The sequence below is a fragment of the Acomys minous genome, assembly GCF_964271855.1.
Source record: "Acomys minous genome assembly, chromosome: 12".
NCBI classification, from domain to species: Eukaryota; Metazoa; Chordata; class Mammalia; order Rodentia; family Muridae; genus Acomys; species Acomys minous.
The window spans coordinates 53,437,987-53,457,075 of NC_140493.1; the positions used below are offsets into that span (position 1 = coordinate 53,437,987).

The window sequence follows — 19,089 nt, forward strand, 5'->3', positions numbered from 1 at the left end:
GGTAATGCGCATTCACCTTACACATATACACAACATACATCCACATATTAATTTCACTAAGGAGCCATCCTTGAAATTGATTTTGAAATGTGATTTCTTGTACTGTCATGCTAAAACACATTTAGCAGACTACTATAGAAATCAACTTGAATACCTCCCTGACTATGTAGCATTATTGATCCATAGGTGCTTCACATATTTCTATAAAATTAAGTAGCTTTGTGAAAGACTATATTTAAACTTGCCTGAGACATCCATAAGGCCACTGATAGCATTGTAGCTCATGATCCCAGCATGGGGCTTTCGAGGGGCCATGTTATGAGTTGAAGCAAATGTCGGCCAACAAATCCCACTTCTCCCACCTTTTAGTAAAAAGAAAGAAGTTAACAGAAATTGCATATGTACATATATTAAAACCAACAACAAAATTCCAAATTTTTACCTGATGGGGGTCTCGAGCTTCGGTGTGCAGAGGTAAGTTCCACATCAGGACTGTCATTAGTTAAGACATCAGAGCAGTTAAACTCAGGGCTACTTCCAACAATTAATGAGTTCTATCAAAAATAGACAATTAATATAGTATTAGTACTCACTCTTCCTAAAAGAAAACACAACAATACTGAACTGTATGGTAACAACAACAACAACAACAACAACAACAACAACAACACAAAACTAAAAATATCAGAAGTAGACTGTTTATCAAATAAAGATCAAAGAAGAAAAAGTTGAGACTGACGACACCAACAGGATTGAGATTCAGACGAAAACAGGAAGGTGACCACGCGAATGATTATATCAAATGAAACGTTCAATTTCTGGGATGATAGAAGTACAGACCTTTCCAGCAATATATAAGAGACACGAAGTGATCACCACTGAGATGTAATCTGAGTAAATTAATTAAATAAATAAAGAAAAGAAACACAAAGTGGAGGAGTGTTATTAACATCTCTGCTGGTTCTGAAAAGCCTCAGTGGAGAGGATGAAATTGCGGCGAACTGCCACAGATTCTGCCAAGAAGAAGCGGAGGTGGTGATGGTGGTGGGGGGGATGGAAGGCAGAGTGGTTAGGAAGAAAGGGCATCTGCAGGAGACACCGAGGACATCGTTCTCATCAGAAACCTAAGAACTTCACTTCCCTCCGTGTTACTCTTTCCTCTTACCGATTTCTTACCTTAATTTTTACTGTTTTACTGGAAATTTTGTGAGACACGGAAGGTGGCAAGTAGATCATTGGAAAAATGGCCATCCCGTTGTTCACCAGGGTGACATTACGGATGTGCACGCTCTCTGTGGTCTGTAAGAGAAGCTGCAGTTATATAGTGCTAAGAATGAGCGTAAGAGAAAACAGGCCACCGCTGTCTTCAATATTTACCTGAAAATAAATTCCATAATCCCAGCAGTTCCAAATGGTAAATCCTTGTATCAGGGAACAGCCAGGAAGCCCATCCTGGTTCATGTAGAGGCCATACAAGCCCCCATGGGCTTCATTGTTAAACCAGTTTTCCATGGGATTAGCCTGGCCTTGGAAGACAATATGAAACCAAAGACAACAGTACAAGGGATGTTTTACAATTTGAATCATCATTATTGGTTATATATACTATTATATATGTGTATATTTTATGATGTAAAATTTTTAATGTGATGATGACTTAATGGAGCTATTATTCATGGTTCATTTTCTTGGCATTACTTTTGTCTAATTTTCCTTTTATTTCCCAGAATAATTATGCATTCACTTGCAAATTGTAAAACAACGGATACTATGAACTTCCCTAATTACTGTATCAATTTAATACAAGCATGGGTTTTATTTGAAAGAGCATGGTGTTTAGATCAAAACAAGTATAAGCTTGAAATATGACATGCATATGTAAAAATTCATCTCCATCCACATCTCTTTGCTACTGCCCTTTTCTGGACACACCATTTTCAAGAGTCATTTTCCTAAAAGGCAATTATTGAACACCTGATTCAAAATAACACTTCAGTCCACTCCATTGCAAATAGATTTTTACCATCGCCAAATTCAGAGATAGAATTCACTAAATGTATTTTTGGGTTATTGTGTTTTGGGTTGACCTTATAAAAGCTGTTTAATCTCTTGGAACCCCAGTTTCCATGTACGTAAACAGTTTTAATCTCGAATTCAGTGTTAATCTTAAAATCGAATCAAACAAACCAAAACAAGGTAGCTTACAAATTCTCTCTATAACAAAAACACTATACTTATTACTGATATGGAAGAAGATTTTAGTGAAAGTTTTGCTCAAGTCAAAATTGGATCAATGATCCAAATACACTGAAAAACACTATACTCACCAAGCAGCATCCTTCCTAAGTTGTGCTAAGATGCTGGCTCACTAAGGTCCAGTGATACCTGATCCCTCCTATCTTCCATTCGCTTTCCCTTTTCCTAGTCTTTTGAATTTTGCCTTCTATTTCTGGCCTTGGCTTGAGTTTGTTTCCCCGGAAGAATGTGCTCACATTCACCGTTTCTGCATAGTGATGGCCCTTGGAAGAGACAGCCCTATCTCTGGACCCAAGTAGGCCACTGTGCCCTTGCTGGAACTTCAGACCATTTCTGGGATGAACTGCATAAAATGACAAGTTTTGCAGGAACTTAAAGACCCTTTTTCTCCTCGATGTTTTATATTTCCATTGCTATAAATACAACCTTTTTTAAGTTTTGAAGATTCCTGGTTTTGTTTCATTCATCTGAATAATTTGTTTTGCTTTATGTAAGTGGGTGTTTTCCCTGAATGTATGTCTGTATATCACTTGTGTGCCTGGCGTCCACAGAAGCCAGAAGAAGGTGTCAGATCCCCTGGAACTGGAGTTACAGACAGCTGTGAGCTGCCATGTGGGTGCTGGGAATTGAACCTGAGCCCTCTGGAAGAGCAAGCGGTGCTCTTCAGTGCTGAGCCAACTCTCCAGACCTTAAACTTATTTATAAGCATTTTCATTTAGTGATATCAGCAATCAGTAAAAATGTATTTATGTATTATTGTACCTTACTAGTAAATATTTATATCCAAGGGTTATATTTTGATTTTATGAAAAAACCATTAGAACAACTCTATAGAAGTTTATGAAAATGATAGATTTAAGTGTTTTGCCTGTCAAAGAAAAGCTAGTTGAAGCTGTTGCAGACTTAAATATCTAATAAGACCATACATGAGAGAATCAGTTAAATCTACTGATAAAGTTGCTTTATTTTTCCAAAATATATTTTGGGAAAGAATAAAATTGGCTTGAGTAAAATTTTCCTTTATGATCTTGCGGTAATTTATGTACATGTTTAAAACATAAAGAAACTATGCAATAATGAATGTCAAGTCCCCTTGCTCCCTTGCTTCCAGTCAGAAATGTGCAAACTTTCCTTCCTGTGTCCTTCCCACCTCATCAAGAGAGTCGGTATTTGATTGGCTCTTGGTTTCTCATGGATGCAGTGGAGCGATGTATCTGCAGACTGCTTCTGTCTGTTGACTTCTTCACGCATGCAGCCTTTGGTACATAAGTACTGGGCATTCATTGCTCTAGACCAGGTGGAAAGCCCAGTGTCGCGGCCCTGGGGGCACGCATCTTTATGTGTAGAGATGCGGTTTGGATAAAGTGGCATTGGAACAAGGTCCTCACTCTTCCAACACCCACTGAGTCAAGAACTGGAGTAGCCCTTGGAATTTGAGGATTATAACATTAGAAAGAAAAAATATTTCTTAGAAGTGCATCTGGGTATTAACGCAGCCACAGAGCCCTTGTCTAGGACTCGCAAGGCCCCTGCAGTCACCCCTACACACACACACACACACACACACACACACACACACACACACACACACACACACACAAAACAAGTAGACCTATCTGTTAGACTGGATGCTTCTGAAGCCATGTACCTTGCATCAGTCTTCAAAAGCAGATACTACACATCAAAGTGACAAATGCTAATCGTTCATTTTCATAACTTGGATACGTTTTTATAATAGTCTTGGCAATTCCATGTTAAAGGACTCACTTGAACACAGTTCACCATCTATGCGGTATCCTACTCTTCCAAATCCAGCAGCTACGTTATTCTGTAAGACTGTATTGGTCCCTCTGTTTATCTGGCAGAGTAACAGATAAAATGCTTAGGGTTAGTCTAGTACACTATTATGGAAACAATCTAAGCATTCAACAACATGTGGGGAAAAAAAAACCTTATTCATTGTTTTGCTTGAATTATAGTAACTCACCCCATTCAAATACATATTACAAATGAAGCCACATTATGTTTTCCCTTTTGTGGTGTCGCAGGCTACACTGTGTGCTTCATATTCTAATTCTGTACCACTGAGTTAAAACTCTAGTCTCATGTTAAGTCCTTAAGTTCTTCACTAGGAAAGTGCATCACAGAGGTTACATCTTATTTAGTCATAAGACGTGGTTAAAATTTTATAAGCATTAGGCCAAAGTCTAATATTATGGGAAGGTTTTTTTTTGTTAAGATTTCTTGTCAGCTGGGTGTGATGGCACAAGCCTTTAATCCTAGCACTCAGGGAGGCAGGTCACTGTGAGTTCAAGGCCACCCTAGTCTACAAAGTGAGTCCAGGACAGCCAAAGCTACATAGAAAAACCCTGTCTCAAAAAACAAAAACAAAAACAAAAACAGATCTCATCAATTTAACTGATTCGTTAGAAGACACAGATCTGAGGCCATTACAAAGGACTGTGAGGTTCAGCAGTGATATTGATTATTTAGTAAAATCTGCTTTCATCAAAGACAAGGTTAATTTAAATGATATCAATTAGCTTACCATCTCACTATATGAAAAAGTCAAGAAAATTAAGGTGTGGATCATAGAAGATTTGGTTTCTATTTGTTGTCTCAACAAAGCAGTAAAAAACAAAAATAAAAGCAAACTTTCTCCCTTTGAAGCATATTAAGCAGTTACTTTTAAAAACTGTGATAGCTTTAAAAAAATCCTATGGATAACTTTATAGATTTGGAATTGATGTTTGGTTGTACTTTACCATCTATAAATAGATAAAAAGAGATCATTGTTACCTCATGCTGTATTCCTGCTTTTAGGTTTTTCTTTAAGGTAGCCATCAGTAGTAGCACAACAGCAAAACTAAATCTTATACCATCTTTGAAAAAGAGCTGTTTTAAAATTCCTTTTCATTACTATTACTATTAAAGAGGAGGCTGACTTTTATCTAAACCCTTCTGTAATCTCCATTTTCCTCTTGGAAGCCTTACTTTATACCCTCAAACTACTGCAGGAATAATAAAGAACATCATGGGAAATAAGGGTAAGATGATTACTTATTAATAAATATAAGAAATCTTGCATCTAGAATGTACACAAGATGCTCAATCTAAAAGCAGCAGAGAGGTCTGTCCTGGATCTTAAAAATGGCGAATAACACTGGAGAAGAAAGGAAGAAAGAGAATTATTTAAACTAACAAACATTAACATTAAAGCCCCACCCCTCACACCATCATCAATTGGGTACCACATCACAAGTCCTCAAGACCTCAAGATTCAGAGAATATTATGCAAGAGGGGGTGGAATGATTGTAACAGCCAAGGCGATTGCTGTAAAATAGTGTCTTGTGGATATGACAGGGACATTGCACCCACAAACCCACAAAATCTGTGGCTACTTGCATAAGTCCTGCACAAGATCAGGGTGGTCAACATTCCAGTAGGGGTGGGAGAAGGGCTTATGAGGAGCCACCCCTAGTTAGGAGATATTGACAGTGGATGACTGTTAGGGTAGGAAGGCCATGTTTTTTTTTTTTCAAGAGTGTGGTCCCCAAAAATACTGTCCACAGCCCAGCAGATGGCCATGAGCCTAGCGGGTGCACTAACCCGACTCAGTGGGCTATAGAGTAAAATAGGAAGAGGACATAAAGGTGTAAAGAGAGAGAGAGAGAGAGAGAGAGAGAGAGAATGTTCTGGTAAAAGTAGAAGGTGAGGAATGAGGGTGGGTATGATCAAAATAAATTGTATACACACATGAAATCCTCAAAGAAAAAGACAATTAAAAATGTTCATTCACTTCCTCAACTAATTTGCTTTATTAGATCATTAACACCCAAGGAAGAAGTCCTTCCTATTCAAGGTGGAGAGTTAGAACTTTCACAGAATTGATGTTCATGGTACACTTGTTCAAAGTGATGCAGGTGTCCTCCCTACCTCAATTGCTGCATGCCAAAGTGTTGAACTGAAGTCTTTTCTGTTCTGGTAGGTTCCTGGCCAAACAGAAAGTGCAACCAAATTTCCACGTACTCTGTTGGCATCCCCCCATATTCTTATACCTGTGTTAAAAAAAGACAAGGGAAAAAAAAAAAAAGAGAAAAAGAAAAAAAAGAAAAAAAAAAAAGAAAAAAAAGACAAGAAAGGACATGTTCATGTTGCAATTGATCCTATGGATGATGCCTTTCATTGTTTCTGCAAAGTTATAATTTTCTAGTTTGAGACTAGAAAGGGTTCCATGATTTCTTTGGTAGTGAACTTTCTATTATAAAGAGCTAACTGAATTAGACTCTTCTGGATACTTGTTAAATTAATTGCCTGGTGGGCTTGGCCTCAGATTTTAATAAATATATGCATAATGTTTATTTTTTAAAATTTATTTATTTATTTTATTTTTTCTCCTTTATTAATTTATTCTTGTTACATCTCAATGGTTATCCCATCCCTTGTATCCTTCCATTTTTCCCTCCCACCCATTTTCCCCTTATTCCCCTCCCCTATGACTGTTCCTGAGGGGGATTACCTCCCCCTGTATATGCTCATAGGGTATCAAGTCTCTTCTTGGTAACCTGCTGTCCTTCCTCTGAGTGCCACCAGGTCTCCCCCTCCAGGGGACATGGTCAAAGGTGAGGCACCAGAGTATGTGAGAAAGTCATATCCCACTCTCCAGTCTACTGTGGAGAGTGTTCTGTCCATTGGCTAGATCTGGGTAGGGGTTTAAGGTTTACCACCTGTATTGTCCTTGGCTGGTGCCTTAGTTTGAGAGGGACCACTGGGCCCAAATCTGCCTATCATAATGTTCTACTTGTAGGCTTCTAGGACCCTCTGGATCCTTCTACTTTGCTATTCTCCCATGCTTCTCTCATCTAGAGTCCCACTAGAACGTCCTCCCCTCTGTCTCAGTTTCCTGGTAAGTGATGCATAATGTTTATGTACATTAAATAACTGTATAATTTACTTCATGTGATAGAAATGAAAGAGACATATTCGTATTGTGTATAACTTATTTAAAATGACCTTACTTGTGGATAATCTTTATGATTAGCATGTGAGGAGTAGCCTAAAAGTCACAGTAATTCAACAGGCTCTGTAGTTCAGTGGGTAAATATGCTTGCTTCAAAGCCTGGGTACCCAAGTTCCATCCTTGGAACCCACACAGTGGTGGAGAGATTAAACAGACTTTGTGAAGTTGTCCTCTGACCTCCACATGCATGCTATGGTGTGGATGCCTTCTTCCCATTCATATCACAGATACACAGAATAATAAAAACCACATTTGAAATGTATCATAAAGTCATAATAATTAGATTTTTAGATTAATTTATTTTATGTTTATGAGTGTTTGCCTGGTGCCTGCAGAAGTCAGAAGAAGGTATCAGAGCTCCTGGATTAGGATGGTTGTGAGGCACCTTCTTGGTGCTAGGAGTCTAAGCTGGGTCCTCTGAAAGAGAAACTAATGCTTTTACCACTGAGGCATCTTTCCAGCCTAAGTCATGGTATTTGAAAGTAATAGCGACCAGATAACTTACTTTAGGTTCGAGTTTCTGCTGTTTGACAGTGCAGTCACAGGTGGGTATTTGGCAGTAAATTAAATTTAATTAAATAAAATTAAAACACAGATGCAGCTCCACAGTTGCATTAGCACAATTCAGAGGCTCATTAGACACACGTAGCCAAGTGATCATCTTACTGGACAGCACAGGCTGATCACTTCCACCTTCACAGAAAGATCAACTAAACAACCTTGCCACAGATTTTACAGTGAGATTGCCTCAGAGGACACATTATGTGAACCAAAATATTATTCTCTTACCTTCTCCTACTGTAAAGTAGATGGTGTTGTCATCTATGTCCAATCCATCAGTCCCAAACACACCAATTGCTGGGGAGAAGCCATGATGAAATGCACAGCCTCGAACATAAGATGAGCCACGTTCTTGGATCTAGGGAATATTTGGAACAGATGAACATTCTCTCTTTCTCTCTCCCTCCCCTTCCCTTCCCTCCCCTCCCCTCACCGGCTCCTTTTTTTTTTTTTTTTTAAAAGACAGGGTTTCTCCATGTAGTCCTGGCTGTCCTAGAACTCTCTTTGTAGACCAGGATAGCCTCGAACCACAGAGATCCACCTGCTTCTGCCTCCCGAGTGCTGGGATTAAAGGTGTGTGTCACCATCGCCCAACTGAACATTTTTAATGATAAAATTTAAATACACTTAAAGAAAGATTTTAAGTAAATAATTTTTAGTAAACAAGCTTTCATCACAAACACATGCTCTTTCTTAAAAGAGATGATTCCCTATAGTCTTTTAGTCATGGAAAAATTCCAAGTCTTGCATTTATGATTAAATAAATGAAAAAACATACAGCCACTTTAAATTGAGATTAAAAATTTCTAAAGATTTTTTAATGTGTGCTTATATTTCTGTTATCGGAAATACATGCTAATGTGATAAAATTGTTTTTACAGAACAGTTAAATTGTTAGTAGTGATTTTTAAAAATTAAATAATTAGCTGGGCAGTGGTGGCATATGCCTTTAATCACAACACTCTGGAGGTAGAGGCAGGCCCATCTCTGTGAGTTTGAGGCCAGCCTGGTCTTCAGAGAAAGTTTTAGGACAACCACAACAGCCAAGGCTGCACCAAACAAACAAACAAACAAACAAACTTCATTATCTTAAAAAAAAACAAAACCCTAAAGAAACAACTAAATAATAACACTGCAGGCAAGGATCATTATCCAAATGTTGATAGGAATGAGTCAGTGAATATGTCAGAGGTTTCATATTTAATAAAATTTTTGTACTTATTTGCTTGTTTATTTAATCTCTCTCTCCCTTCCCCCTTCTCTCTCTCTCTCTCTCTCTCTCTCTCTCTCTCTCTCTCTCTCTCTCTGTACTATATCACATAAATGAAACTCAGAAGACAACTTTTGGAGGTCAGTTCTCTCCTTTCACTATGTAGGTCTGGAAATTGAACTCAGGTTGCCAGACTTGGTGGAAAGCACCTATATCTGCTGAGCCATATCAAAGGTCAAAAGGTTTTAACTTTAACCCCAAAAACATTAGTTTTATTTCTCCTATGAAATATGTTCTTTTCTATTTCTCTTAACTTTCCAATCTCCTTTTTCCCCTCTGAGATAGGGTTTCTCTGTGTAGCCCTGGCTATCCTGGACTCACTTTGTAGACCAGGCTGGCCTCAAACTCACAGATATACACCTGCCTCTGCCTCCCAAGTATTGGGATTACAGGCATCAGCCTTCTTCTTAGAATAATTATTTTTCCTCTTTTTTCCCCTGGAGATGTAGATATTTAGATCTCTTTGTCTTCGGATAAACATAAGCAACACTCATTTTAAAAATGTTATTCTTTGTCACTAAAAAGTAATGTGGGCCCATGACACAGCTCAGCAGGTACAGATGCTGTCTACCAAGACTGACAGCCTGGGTTCAGTCCCAGGACCTACACGGTGGAAGGACAGAACTGACTCCCAAAAGCTGTCCTCTGACCTTCATGCCGTCATTGCATGTGCATACATAGACTCATTCAATTCTATTGCTTTCCCTATGGCCCTATTGACCTTAAATAAGCACAAAATGATGGAAACAAATGCCACTGTTAGTCTTCACGTTCATATGCTACATAGCCAAGGAACTTTCCTTCCATTAGGAGACATGTTCATCTATCTGAAGATACAGCTACTTAGCCAACTCAGATTAAGATACAGATATTTTAATTTGAACATATATAAAAAGTAAGGCACAAACTGGTTCTAGGTTAAACAATGCAGGCAGAGGATATATGAGCAACGAAAAGGCTACAAAACAAATTGTCTTTCTAGTTTAACTCTGTCATGGATTTTAACTTTTTTGTGGGAAGAGTATAAAATTGTAATTGATGGTGAAGGGGTAAAAAGACATAGAGACTATGGATCTGGGCAAATGTTTGCTTATGTGACTGTCAGTCTACCAGCGTGATGTGCTTTATTGGTAGGTTATTTAGAATAAAGATATTCTATGCAGAAAGCTATTTGATTTTGAACATACACAAAAATTAAAGCACAAACCTGTCCCAGGTTAAGAAATGTCACAGCATATCTTGGATCCGTGCTGTCCCTGTAGCCTTCTTGACCACTGTGATAAAATTCCACATTACTTATTCTTGCATTTCCTAAGGGAGTAGATGATTAAAAGAAAATTTCCAAAATTGAATAAATAAAAAAATACTGAAAAGTTATATAAAACTACTTAAGTTCTTCATGGAAACCTTATTGTTCTTTGTTCCTTTTTCCAAATGAAACAATATTTCTTTATCTTTTCCTCACTGTTTTTCTTCTTAGATTTTACCTCCTATAGCCTCCTTTCCCCATAAAGTCATGAAATTTAAATTGTATAGATATCACATTTATCTTAAATATATAGTGACCCTTTGGAAGATCACAAACCAGTGTAATATATAAGATGTTATTTATTTATTTTGTTGGTATGTATTGCTTATTTATGATCATGTCTAAGGAACCAATTTTCTTCTACTCGAGGGTAATGTTGCCTTGCTAAGAAAGCACACATAAGGCATGGATATAATTTACTTGATGTTCCAATCCTGTTGCTGTAAGGAGCTTTTATTAAGAGAATTCTATTTCAGAGGCTCTTCTGGAATGTGTATTACCAGCCATCTGCCAGTCAGCTTGTCACAGTAGCATTGAGGTGCAAGAGATGATACCGTGGATCAGTAACAACAGCAGGAACAATCTACAGGAGATGACTCTGTGCTAAGTTCTGAATCTTCAGGAAGTCCCTGAATCTGACCAGATGCATTATCCCTCTGGACCCAAGGTTATATAACCAGGCTTATTTATAGAAAGGACTGATCCTTAATTCCAGAAAAAAAAACCCTACAATGAATGTCTGGGTATTGTAAAATGAAGACTTGGAAATAATGAGTCATTTGTAAGGGGTTCAGGAGCCAATGTGGAAAGGTGACTAAGATAAGTTATGGGGCATTTGAGTATCAGTACAACAAGCAATCACAGTGGATTAGAGCTAAACAAATATGTTTACGTGCATGGCTTATATAGCTACCAATAACAAAACAAACTTCTTGTCAGGCTGCGAATGGCTGTCAGTAAAGATCTTGGCACACAGCAAGAAGTCCTGATTTCTGTCTCCCGGAACCCACATAAAAAGCCATGTGTGGTGATCGTGTCTTGATAATTCCAGCTGGGGAGGTTAGATAAGAGGATCCCTGTGGCTCACTAGCCAGTCACACACACACACACACACACACACACACACACACACACACACACACACACACACGGGAGATCATCTTTGAAGTATACTGGAGAATCAATTCAACGGTCTACATGAGATGACCATCAAGGATTTTTTTTCCTGTATTTATTGTAAGAACTCTTCTTCAAGGCCTGTGGTTTAATAAAGATTATTAAGAAAATTTTCTAGATTACAAATGAGGAGAAAACGACAGAGTTAAATATTACCAGATAAAACAAGATTGGCTAATATCGGTATGCTGATGATCACCGGAGACAGTGACGACGCTGGAACTCACTACACTGATTGCTACATTTGAAGTATTCCTTAAAATAAAGATAAGAGATGTTATGAAATAATTTCTCTTTGGCTAGAGGCCAAGCTAACAATTGATTCCATTCTTGGCTTGATAATTCTTACTGTCTGTCTGTCTATGGAGATGTAAATAGTTAGTAATAGACAATTTACTCAGAGAGCAACACACAGAATAAATCACTCTTGGAGCTTTATTGAAAAAGTGAGAATTATAAGCACAGAGTGCTATGTTATATACTTCACTCAGAAAAAAGTGGACTGAACTTATACCAACCTTTAAATGTCATCATGTTTCCAGTGAATGAGCCAACCAGGACCCGTGCACCAAAGGAGTCCTTGGACCAAACCGGGTAATCTTCACCAATTATTTTGATGTTCCTACTCAGTATCGCAACGTCAGCTGATAAAGTGTAACTCTGACTGGTTCCAGGGATCTGCTGTCTTTCAGCTGCAGCCAGACAGATGGGTCATTGTCAACACTAAGAATTATTTGTATATTAGCTCCTTTACAATTCCTAAGGTAAGCGATGTTTAACATGACAAATATTGACACAAACATATACATTGATTAGATATACTGCTTAAACAGAGATAAAAGGCAAACTGAAATTAAGATTCTGTCTTATTTACATACTAATGCAGCCACAATACATCATCTTTTATAATAAAAGGTTATTACAAATAGAAATTAAGAAATTAAGGAGTTATTGCTTTCCTTTCTTTCCCCTTTGTTTTTCTAGACAGTTTTATACTTTTGTAAACTCTATGAAGTATAAATATAAAAAAATCTAATATTAGTTTTCCTAAGATAACTTAATTCACTTATTATGTCTATTTCCAATTGCATCAGTGTTCCTGAAAACAATATAACTTTGTTCTTCTTTATGGTTGAAAAACTTTTTGCCATATATATAACATATATATATATATACATAAATATTATATATATAATATTTTCCTTATCCATTCTTCTGTTGATGAATACCTAGGCTAGTTCCAGGTCTTAATTATTAAGAATAATGAAAAGGGGAAAGGAAAATAGTATGAAAGAAATAGATTAAAAATATATTATATATTTGGATGAAAATCTCCTTATATAACACAGTACCATGTACAACAAATACATGTTAATGAAGATAAGAATTGATAGGTACATATAGTACTTAAGATTCTTTTAAATGAGTTACCATTTAATACACATTGAAGGTAGTTTGCAATCATATCAACTTATATGTGGAAAAATACACTGCAATGCAATTTAAAAAACTTGTTTTAATTTTAACCAGTGAGGAAACAGTTATTTAAAGAATGTTGTCCCCTGAGTAGAATTGACAACTATTTTTTTCCTGTCTCCTAAACCTTGAATTGCTCTACTTTCATATGAATGTTGCATATGAGTTCTGTATAAATATCTAGTAGTGTTTAAGACATAATTTATGTCTTTTTGCGTTTCATTTATGTTGTGCTTATAGGTCTTTTGCTTGCATGTGTGTTTGAGCACCATATGCATGTCTCTGTGCATTCAAGGGTCAGTAGAGAGTGTTAGATCCACTGAAATTGGACTTGTAGATGGTGATGAGGCCCTGAGAATCCAAACTCAGACTTCTGGAAGAGCAGCCAGAGCTCTTAGCTGTTAAGCCATCTCTCCAACCTCTGGGTAAAAGTTTTAAAGTTCCATTACTTATCAAGAATTATTTGCAGCCGGGCATGGTGGTGCACGACTTTCATCCCAGCACTCAGGAGCCAGAGGCAGGAGGATCTCTGTAAGTTCAAGACCAGCCTGGTCTACAAAGCGAGTCCAGGACAGCCAAGATTACACAGAGAAACCCTGCTAGGCTCCTGTCTGCAGGCATAGAAGAGTACCATTAATAGTGTCAGGGGTTGGCTCTTTACTGTGGGGTGGGTCTTGAGTTGGGCCAGACATTGGTTTGCCATTTCCCCAATCTCTGCTCTATCTTTATCCCTACACTTTTAGGCAAAACAAATTTTGGGTTGAAAGCTTTATAGGTGAGTAGTGTCACTCTCCCTCCATAGGAAGTCCCACCTGGGTACAGGGGGTGTCCAGTTCAGGCTCCATATCCCCAACTTTAGGGATCTCAGCTAGGTGGCCCCATAGACTACCGGAGTCTGCCCTGTCCCAGAAATGTTCCCCCTCTGGTTCCTCTTCTCTCTCCCGGTCCTCTCTTTCTCACCCTTTCACATCCCCCAAGCCCGAGTTTTGTGGAAGAGTGGGAGGAAGGATAGAGGGAGCTGGAAGGGTCAAGGACATCACAAGAAGACCTACAGAATAAATTAACCTGGGCCAATGGGGGCTCACAGAGACTGAACCACCAACCAAAGAGCTGGCATGGGCTGGACCTAGACCCCCCCCCCACATATGTAGCAGGTGTGCAGCATGGCCATCATGTCGGTCCCCTAACAATGGGCGTAGGGACTATCTCTGACTCTGCTGCCTGCCTTTGGATCCCTTTCCCCTAGCTGGGCTGCCTTGTCTGGCCTCAGTGGGAGAGGATGCGCTTAGTTCTGCTGTGACTTAAGGTGCCAGGGCCGGTTGGTCCCCCTTAGGGGCCTCCCCTTCTGTGAGAAGAAAGAAAGGATGGAAAGAGAGGAGGGGAAGTGTGATGCCGGGATTGGGAGGAGGGGAGGGAGGAAGTTGGGATCGAGCTGTAAAGTGATTAAATAACTCAAATTATTAATATATATGTATATATCCAAAATTAAAAAAAGAATCATGAGGAAACTTAGAAAAAAGGCAGGATTTTACTGCATAGAATGTTACATAGTAGGTCTTTGTTGAACATTTGCTGAATGAATAAAGAATAAATATAACAAAGCATACTGGAAGCCAAGACATAAACAGTAGTATCTACCGATACCAAAGCCAACTACTCCATCAACATCTTCATGAAGTTTAATCAAAGAATTATAACTACAGGGTACTTAACTAAACCGTGAACATTTCCAGACATTTTAATTATATATCCATTTGATTAAAGAGCAGCCACTTACCACGGTGCGTGTAGGAAAGGCTGTCATTGAGGATGAGAATTCTGTGCCCATGTAGGATTTTAGCAATCCTTCTAATCTCTGTCTGTTGTAAATCATAGCTTGTGGTAGTTATCACAATGTCTTCTCCCTCCTTAGAAAATTCAAGTTCCAAAATGGAAGAGCAATTCAAAAAATAGGTTTATGCTTTTTTTTTTTTTTTTAGTAACAATCATTAAACAATTCTAAGTTTATATCTTATTAGCAATCAGGGTACTACCCGAAATAATAAAGTTACATCTCTCTAACAATAACTATGCTTTGTTAATATTAAGAATTTTGGAGTATGACCTCATTTATGTACCATGGCAGATGCACACAACCCCATGTGTGCCCACAAACACATGTGTGCCATATGTCATTTCTGCCACCTTCAACCACCTCCACACAGAAACAAATACACATGAGCACGTGCAGTGTAAGAAGTTTAACTTATGACATTGCTATTTCTATTCTACCGTTCTCTCACTTAGCGTAGATGTTACCCGAATGTCATTGTGCCTCAAAGTTTGTTTGTTTTTCCTAAGTGCTTAACACTTTTTAAAAAAAAGATTTATTTATTTATTATTATGTATACAGTTTCTGCCTGCCCGTACCCCTGCAGGCCAGAAGAGGGCACCAGATCTCATTATAGATGGTTCTAAGCCACCATGTGGTTGCTGGGAATTGAACTCAGGACCTCTGGAAGAGCAGCCAGTGCTCTTAACTGCTGAGCCATCTCTCCAGCCCCAAATGCTTAACACTTAACATCAAAACTTACAATAATTCTATTGTCTCTTTTGCAAGAATTTACAATGTACAAATATTTATAACTAACAGTTTCCACATTTTTCTATCATAACTACCTTGCCCACGATGCTCTTTGTATAGGTTGAGGAACTTTTGACATTGTGATTTTAAACTAATTGGTGTCAGGTCATCGCTTGTAAGCCGACTGTAAGATATACATTTCTCCCACTGTTAATTATAGGAAGTAAAGAGAAAACAGAGAAGAAACTGTTTCAAGTAGACTGATTTTTACAAAGCATGATTTGTTTTGTACCTGCCAATCCACAGCCTCCACCAGAGATAAGATTTTGGAGCCCGCCTCTGCTGTTTCTGACAGTTTAGTTTTATAGACCGAGTGTGGCAGTCCATGCAGGTCCAGCTCACCAAACACGCCTGAAGGAGAGAAGCGTTTCCTGCTTACCACATAACCCTGGGTCAGGGGCTAGTGGGGAGTGAGACTACTCACTGGCGTGTTTTAGCAAGCTACTAAACATGTGAGAATGAATGAAGTGGACTGAGGTTGGCCGTGCAAAAGTGTGGCACTTTAACCCACTTTCGGGAATCTAGACCATCGCAAATCCAGCTTGAAAGGAAACAGAAATCAGGAGGCTTACCACAACCTTATTTTGGAAAGAATAAAAATGGATTTAATGCAGGTTCACATAAACGATTTACCATGTTTTCATTGTATCCATAGTAGGGAGCAGTATTCTAACTAAAGGAGAGTTTTGTCTGCTGACGCTGATTCATCTGGATCATATACCCAATAATATGTTAGCAAAGAAAGAGAAAGATGCTAAAAACAATGTACTTATTTTATTTTTTCTCCCCAGAGCTGAGGACTGAACCCAGGGCCTTGTGCTTGCTAGGCAAGCGCTCCACCACTGAGCTAAATCTCCAACCCCAAAAACACTTATTTTAATCATGCTTCAACAGAACTGAAACACAATAGATAATTATAAACAGTATATTGCAAGAGAAATAGATTAAAGTGGAAACACACAAAGTTGTTATCTAATTCTAATTCCCTTCAAGGTTAGAGCTAGAAACATATGTGCTTTAAATAGCGTTTTCCTTGATATTGCTTGTAATAGTTGTAACAATTGATATAATTTGTGAAAAAAATGAACATAGAAAGCCAAAAAAATTTTAAAGATTTATTTATTATTATGTATGTACACCTGTACACTAGAAGAGGGCATTAGATCACATTATAGATGGTTGGGAACCACCATGTGGGTGTCAGGAATTGAACTCAGGACCTTTGGAAGAACAGGCAGTGCTCTTAACCACTGAGCCATCTCTCCAACCCAAAACCAAATATTTTTAAGAAGGAGTTTGTCTGCCTCTGTATTGTAATCTTATGCATCTCCTAAACAAACATGCAACAGCATTAATAACAGCAGCTGTTCATTAAGACATTTGCCTTCCAGATTTAAATAGGACTATGTAGACTGCACCAGTGCCTCAGGGAAATTCAGCTCAACTGTCGTTGTAAGCAGGTTACTGACAGGAGAGTCAACTGAGCCTCAAAACTGTTTATGGATACTGAAAATGGAATTATGTGAAGGAAATGGTCTGTTAGGGGGAAGGCACAAAATATGAAAAAGTATTGCTGCTTATTCATATCAAGAAAATATGACGGAGGCACCAGACTGACTTGAGGAATGATATTCACATGTAGGACCTTACTAAATTTAGTTTTATAACTTATGGTTTGATTTGAAGTGCACACATCCATATCAGTTACTAAGTTGTCATGTGATATTATTTAATATTTTTTTAAGTCTCAACTCCTTGTGTGTTTAGTATAAATAAGTGGACACAAAACATTGCAACGCCAACCTGTCGTGAATTAAGTGCTGTGCTGTTTGAAATAGACTAAGAGAAAGGACATTTAGTGTGTGACAACACATACCTAAGACCTTTGCCCCTTGATTTGGTCCTTCTGGCAAAGCCCATTCTGGGGTAGAGTGATTTCCTCGAAGTACAATATGTAATTCTCCTTTAAAAGGGTTATCTTCCCAGCCACCAATTAATCTACCACCCTGCAGTGAAGCAGAAAATTGTTAGTACTTAAAAAAAAAAAACTGAGCAGAAAAAAAATTCACCCATAAAAAAAAAAAAAAAAAAAAAAAGGACAAAGGAGTCACTGGAAGCCTACGTAGTAAAAACGAAGGCGTTTTGTTGGATCAGTCTTGTAACTGGAAGGGACTTCAACCCACCAGCCTTAGCATAGATGGTCTGAACGCTTTTCCCAAGGTCAAACACAGTGTCTATTCACTGTCAGAATTAGAGCTGGAACTAAGCTCTCCTAAGACCTAAGCTAGCAATGTTTGAACATACTACACTGTATTAGGACATAGTGGTCACATACAAAATAGGCTGTACCCTAACACTTCTACCTAAGCCATGCAAATTACAGGCCACCACAGCAGACAACGGTGGCTGCCATTAAATGCTTGGTGAGTAAAGGAAACCTAATGTAGGACTCATCTATGTTAATTATAGACTTGTAAACTTTAGCCTTTATACTATACCCCTGAATGCATATTTTTTTATTAATTTATTCAGATTACAACTCAATTGTTCCTCCATCACTCGTATCCTTCTGTTCCTCCTACCCTCCCACCCCCACCCTGTTACCCTCCCTTAGGTCCATGTCCGAGGGGGATCTCCTCCCCCACTTTCTGGTCGCAGGCTAACTAGTCTCATCTTGGCAGTCTGCCTATTATTCATGAGTGGATATTTTTATTTTTATTTCTTAGGTGAGAAAACTGATGCTGAAAGGAAAGCAGTCAGATAACTTATCCAACATTACCCAGTGAATAAACAGTGAAGATTCCCATGTAGTTTTACTTTACTCTAAACCCATACATCTGTCCAAAATCTTGCGCCCTATAACACATTAAAAGTAGCTTTTGCACTTTGTGCTTTCATTTGAAAGGCCAATACATTTTTATTATAACGTATTTATTAATCCTTGAGAATTTCACACCACGCATTTGGATTCTATTCACCTCCCTGTCTCTAACTCCTGCCCTTCTAGATTCACTCCTCCCTCCCCACTTCTCCCAACTTCATGCCTTTTATTTTTTCATTTTTTGTAAATAACCCACCCAGAGCAATTTGTGCTGCCCATGTGCTCATGCATCTGGGGCCATCTGCTGGAGCATGTTAGTCTAGAACCCGTGTGTGGGCAGCTCAGACCTCAGCGCTGAACCTGCTACTGTTGTGCTGCTAAATGGACACAGTAAAAACTTCTATGTACATTTATCTCTCCTCCCATGGAATACTAGTGTAGCTCTCAGATCTCATCAGGGAGGTTTATTTGTGCAATAAATGCTCTCTTAAAAAACCCCCTAATAGCCTTTTTCTTTAGCCATTCTCTTCTCAAAAATTGTATTAATGGGACAGAACAATCAATGTGATTAGTCTG

At 38.3% G+C, this 19,089-nt stretch overlaps 1 protein-coding gene across 1 annotated transcript in view; it reads right to left on the reverse strand.

Moving 5' to 3' along the window:
* PKHD1L1 (PKHD1 like 1) overlaps positions 1-19,089 on the reverse strand; it is a 144,008-nt gene that overhangs the window by 24,224 nt on the left and 100,695 nt on the right. The window contains exons 56-67 of the mRNA XM_084803031.1: positions 17,569-17,698; positions 15,925-16,043; positions 14,847-14,976; positions 12,112-12,285; positions 10,316-10,419; positions 8,067-8,196; positions 6,194-6,315; positions 4,024-4,114; positions 1,378-1,526; positions 1,177-1,299; positions 443-554; positions 246-362 (exon numbers count right to left, since the gene is read on the reverse strand). Of these exons, the coding sequence (XP_084659157.1) occupies positions 246-362; positions 443-554; positions 1,177-1,299; positions 1,378-1,526; positions 4,024-4,114; positions 6,194-6,315; positions 8,067-8,196; positions 10,316-10,419; positions 12,112-12,285; positions 14,847-14,976; positions 15,925-16,043; positions 17,569-17,698 (1,501 nt within the window). The remainder of the gene's footprint in view (positions 1-245; positions 363-442; positions 555-1,176; positions 1,300-1,377; positions 1,527-4,023; positions 4,115-6,193; positions 6,316-8,066; positions 8,197-10,315; positions 10,420-12,111; positions 12,286-14,846; positions 14,977-15,924; positions 16,044-17,568; positions 17,699-19,089) is intronic.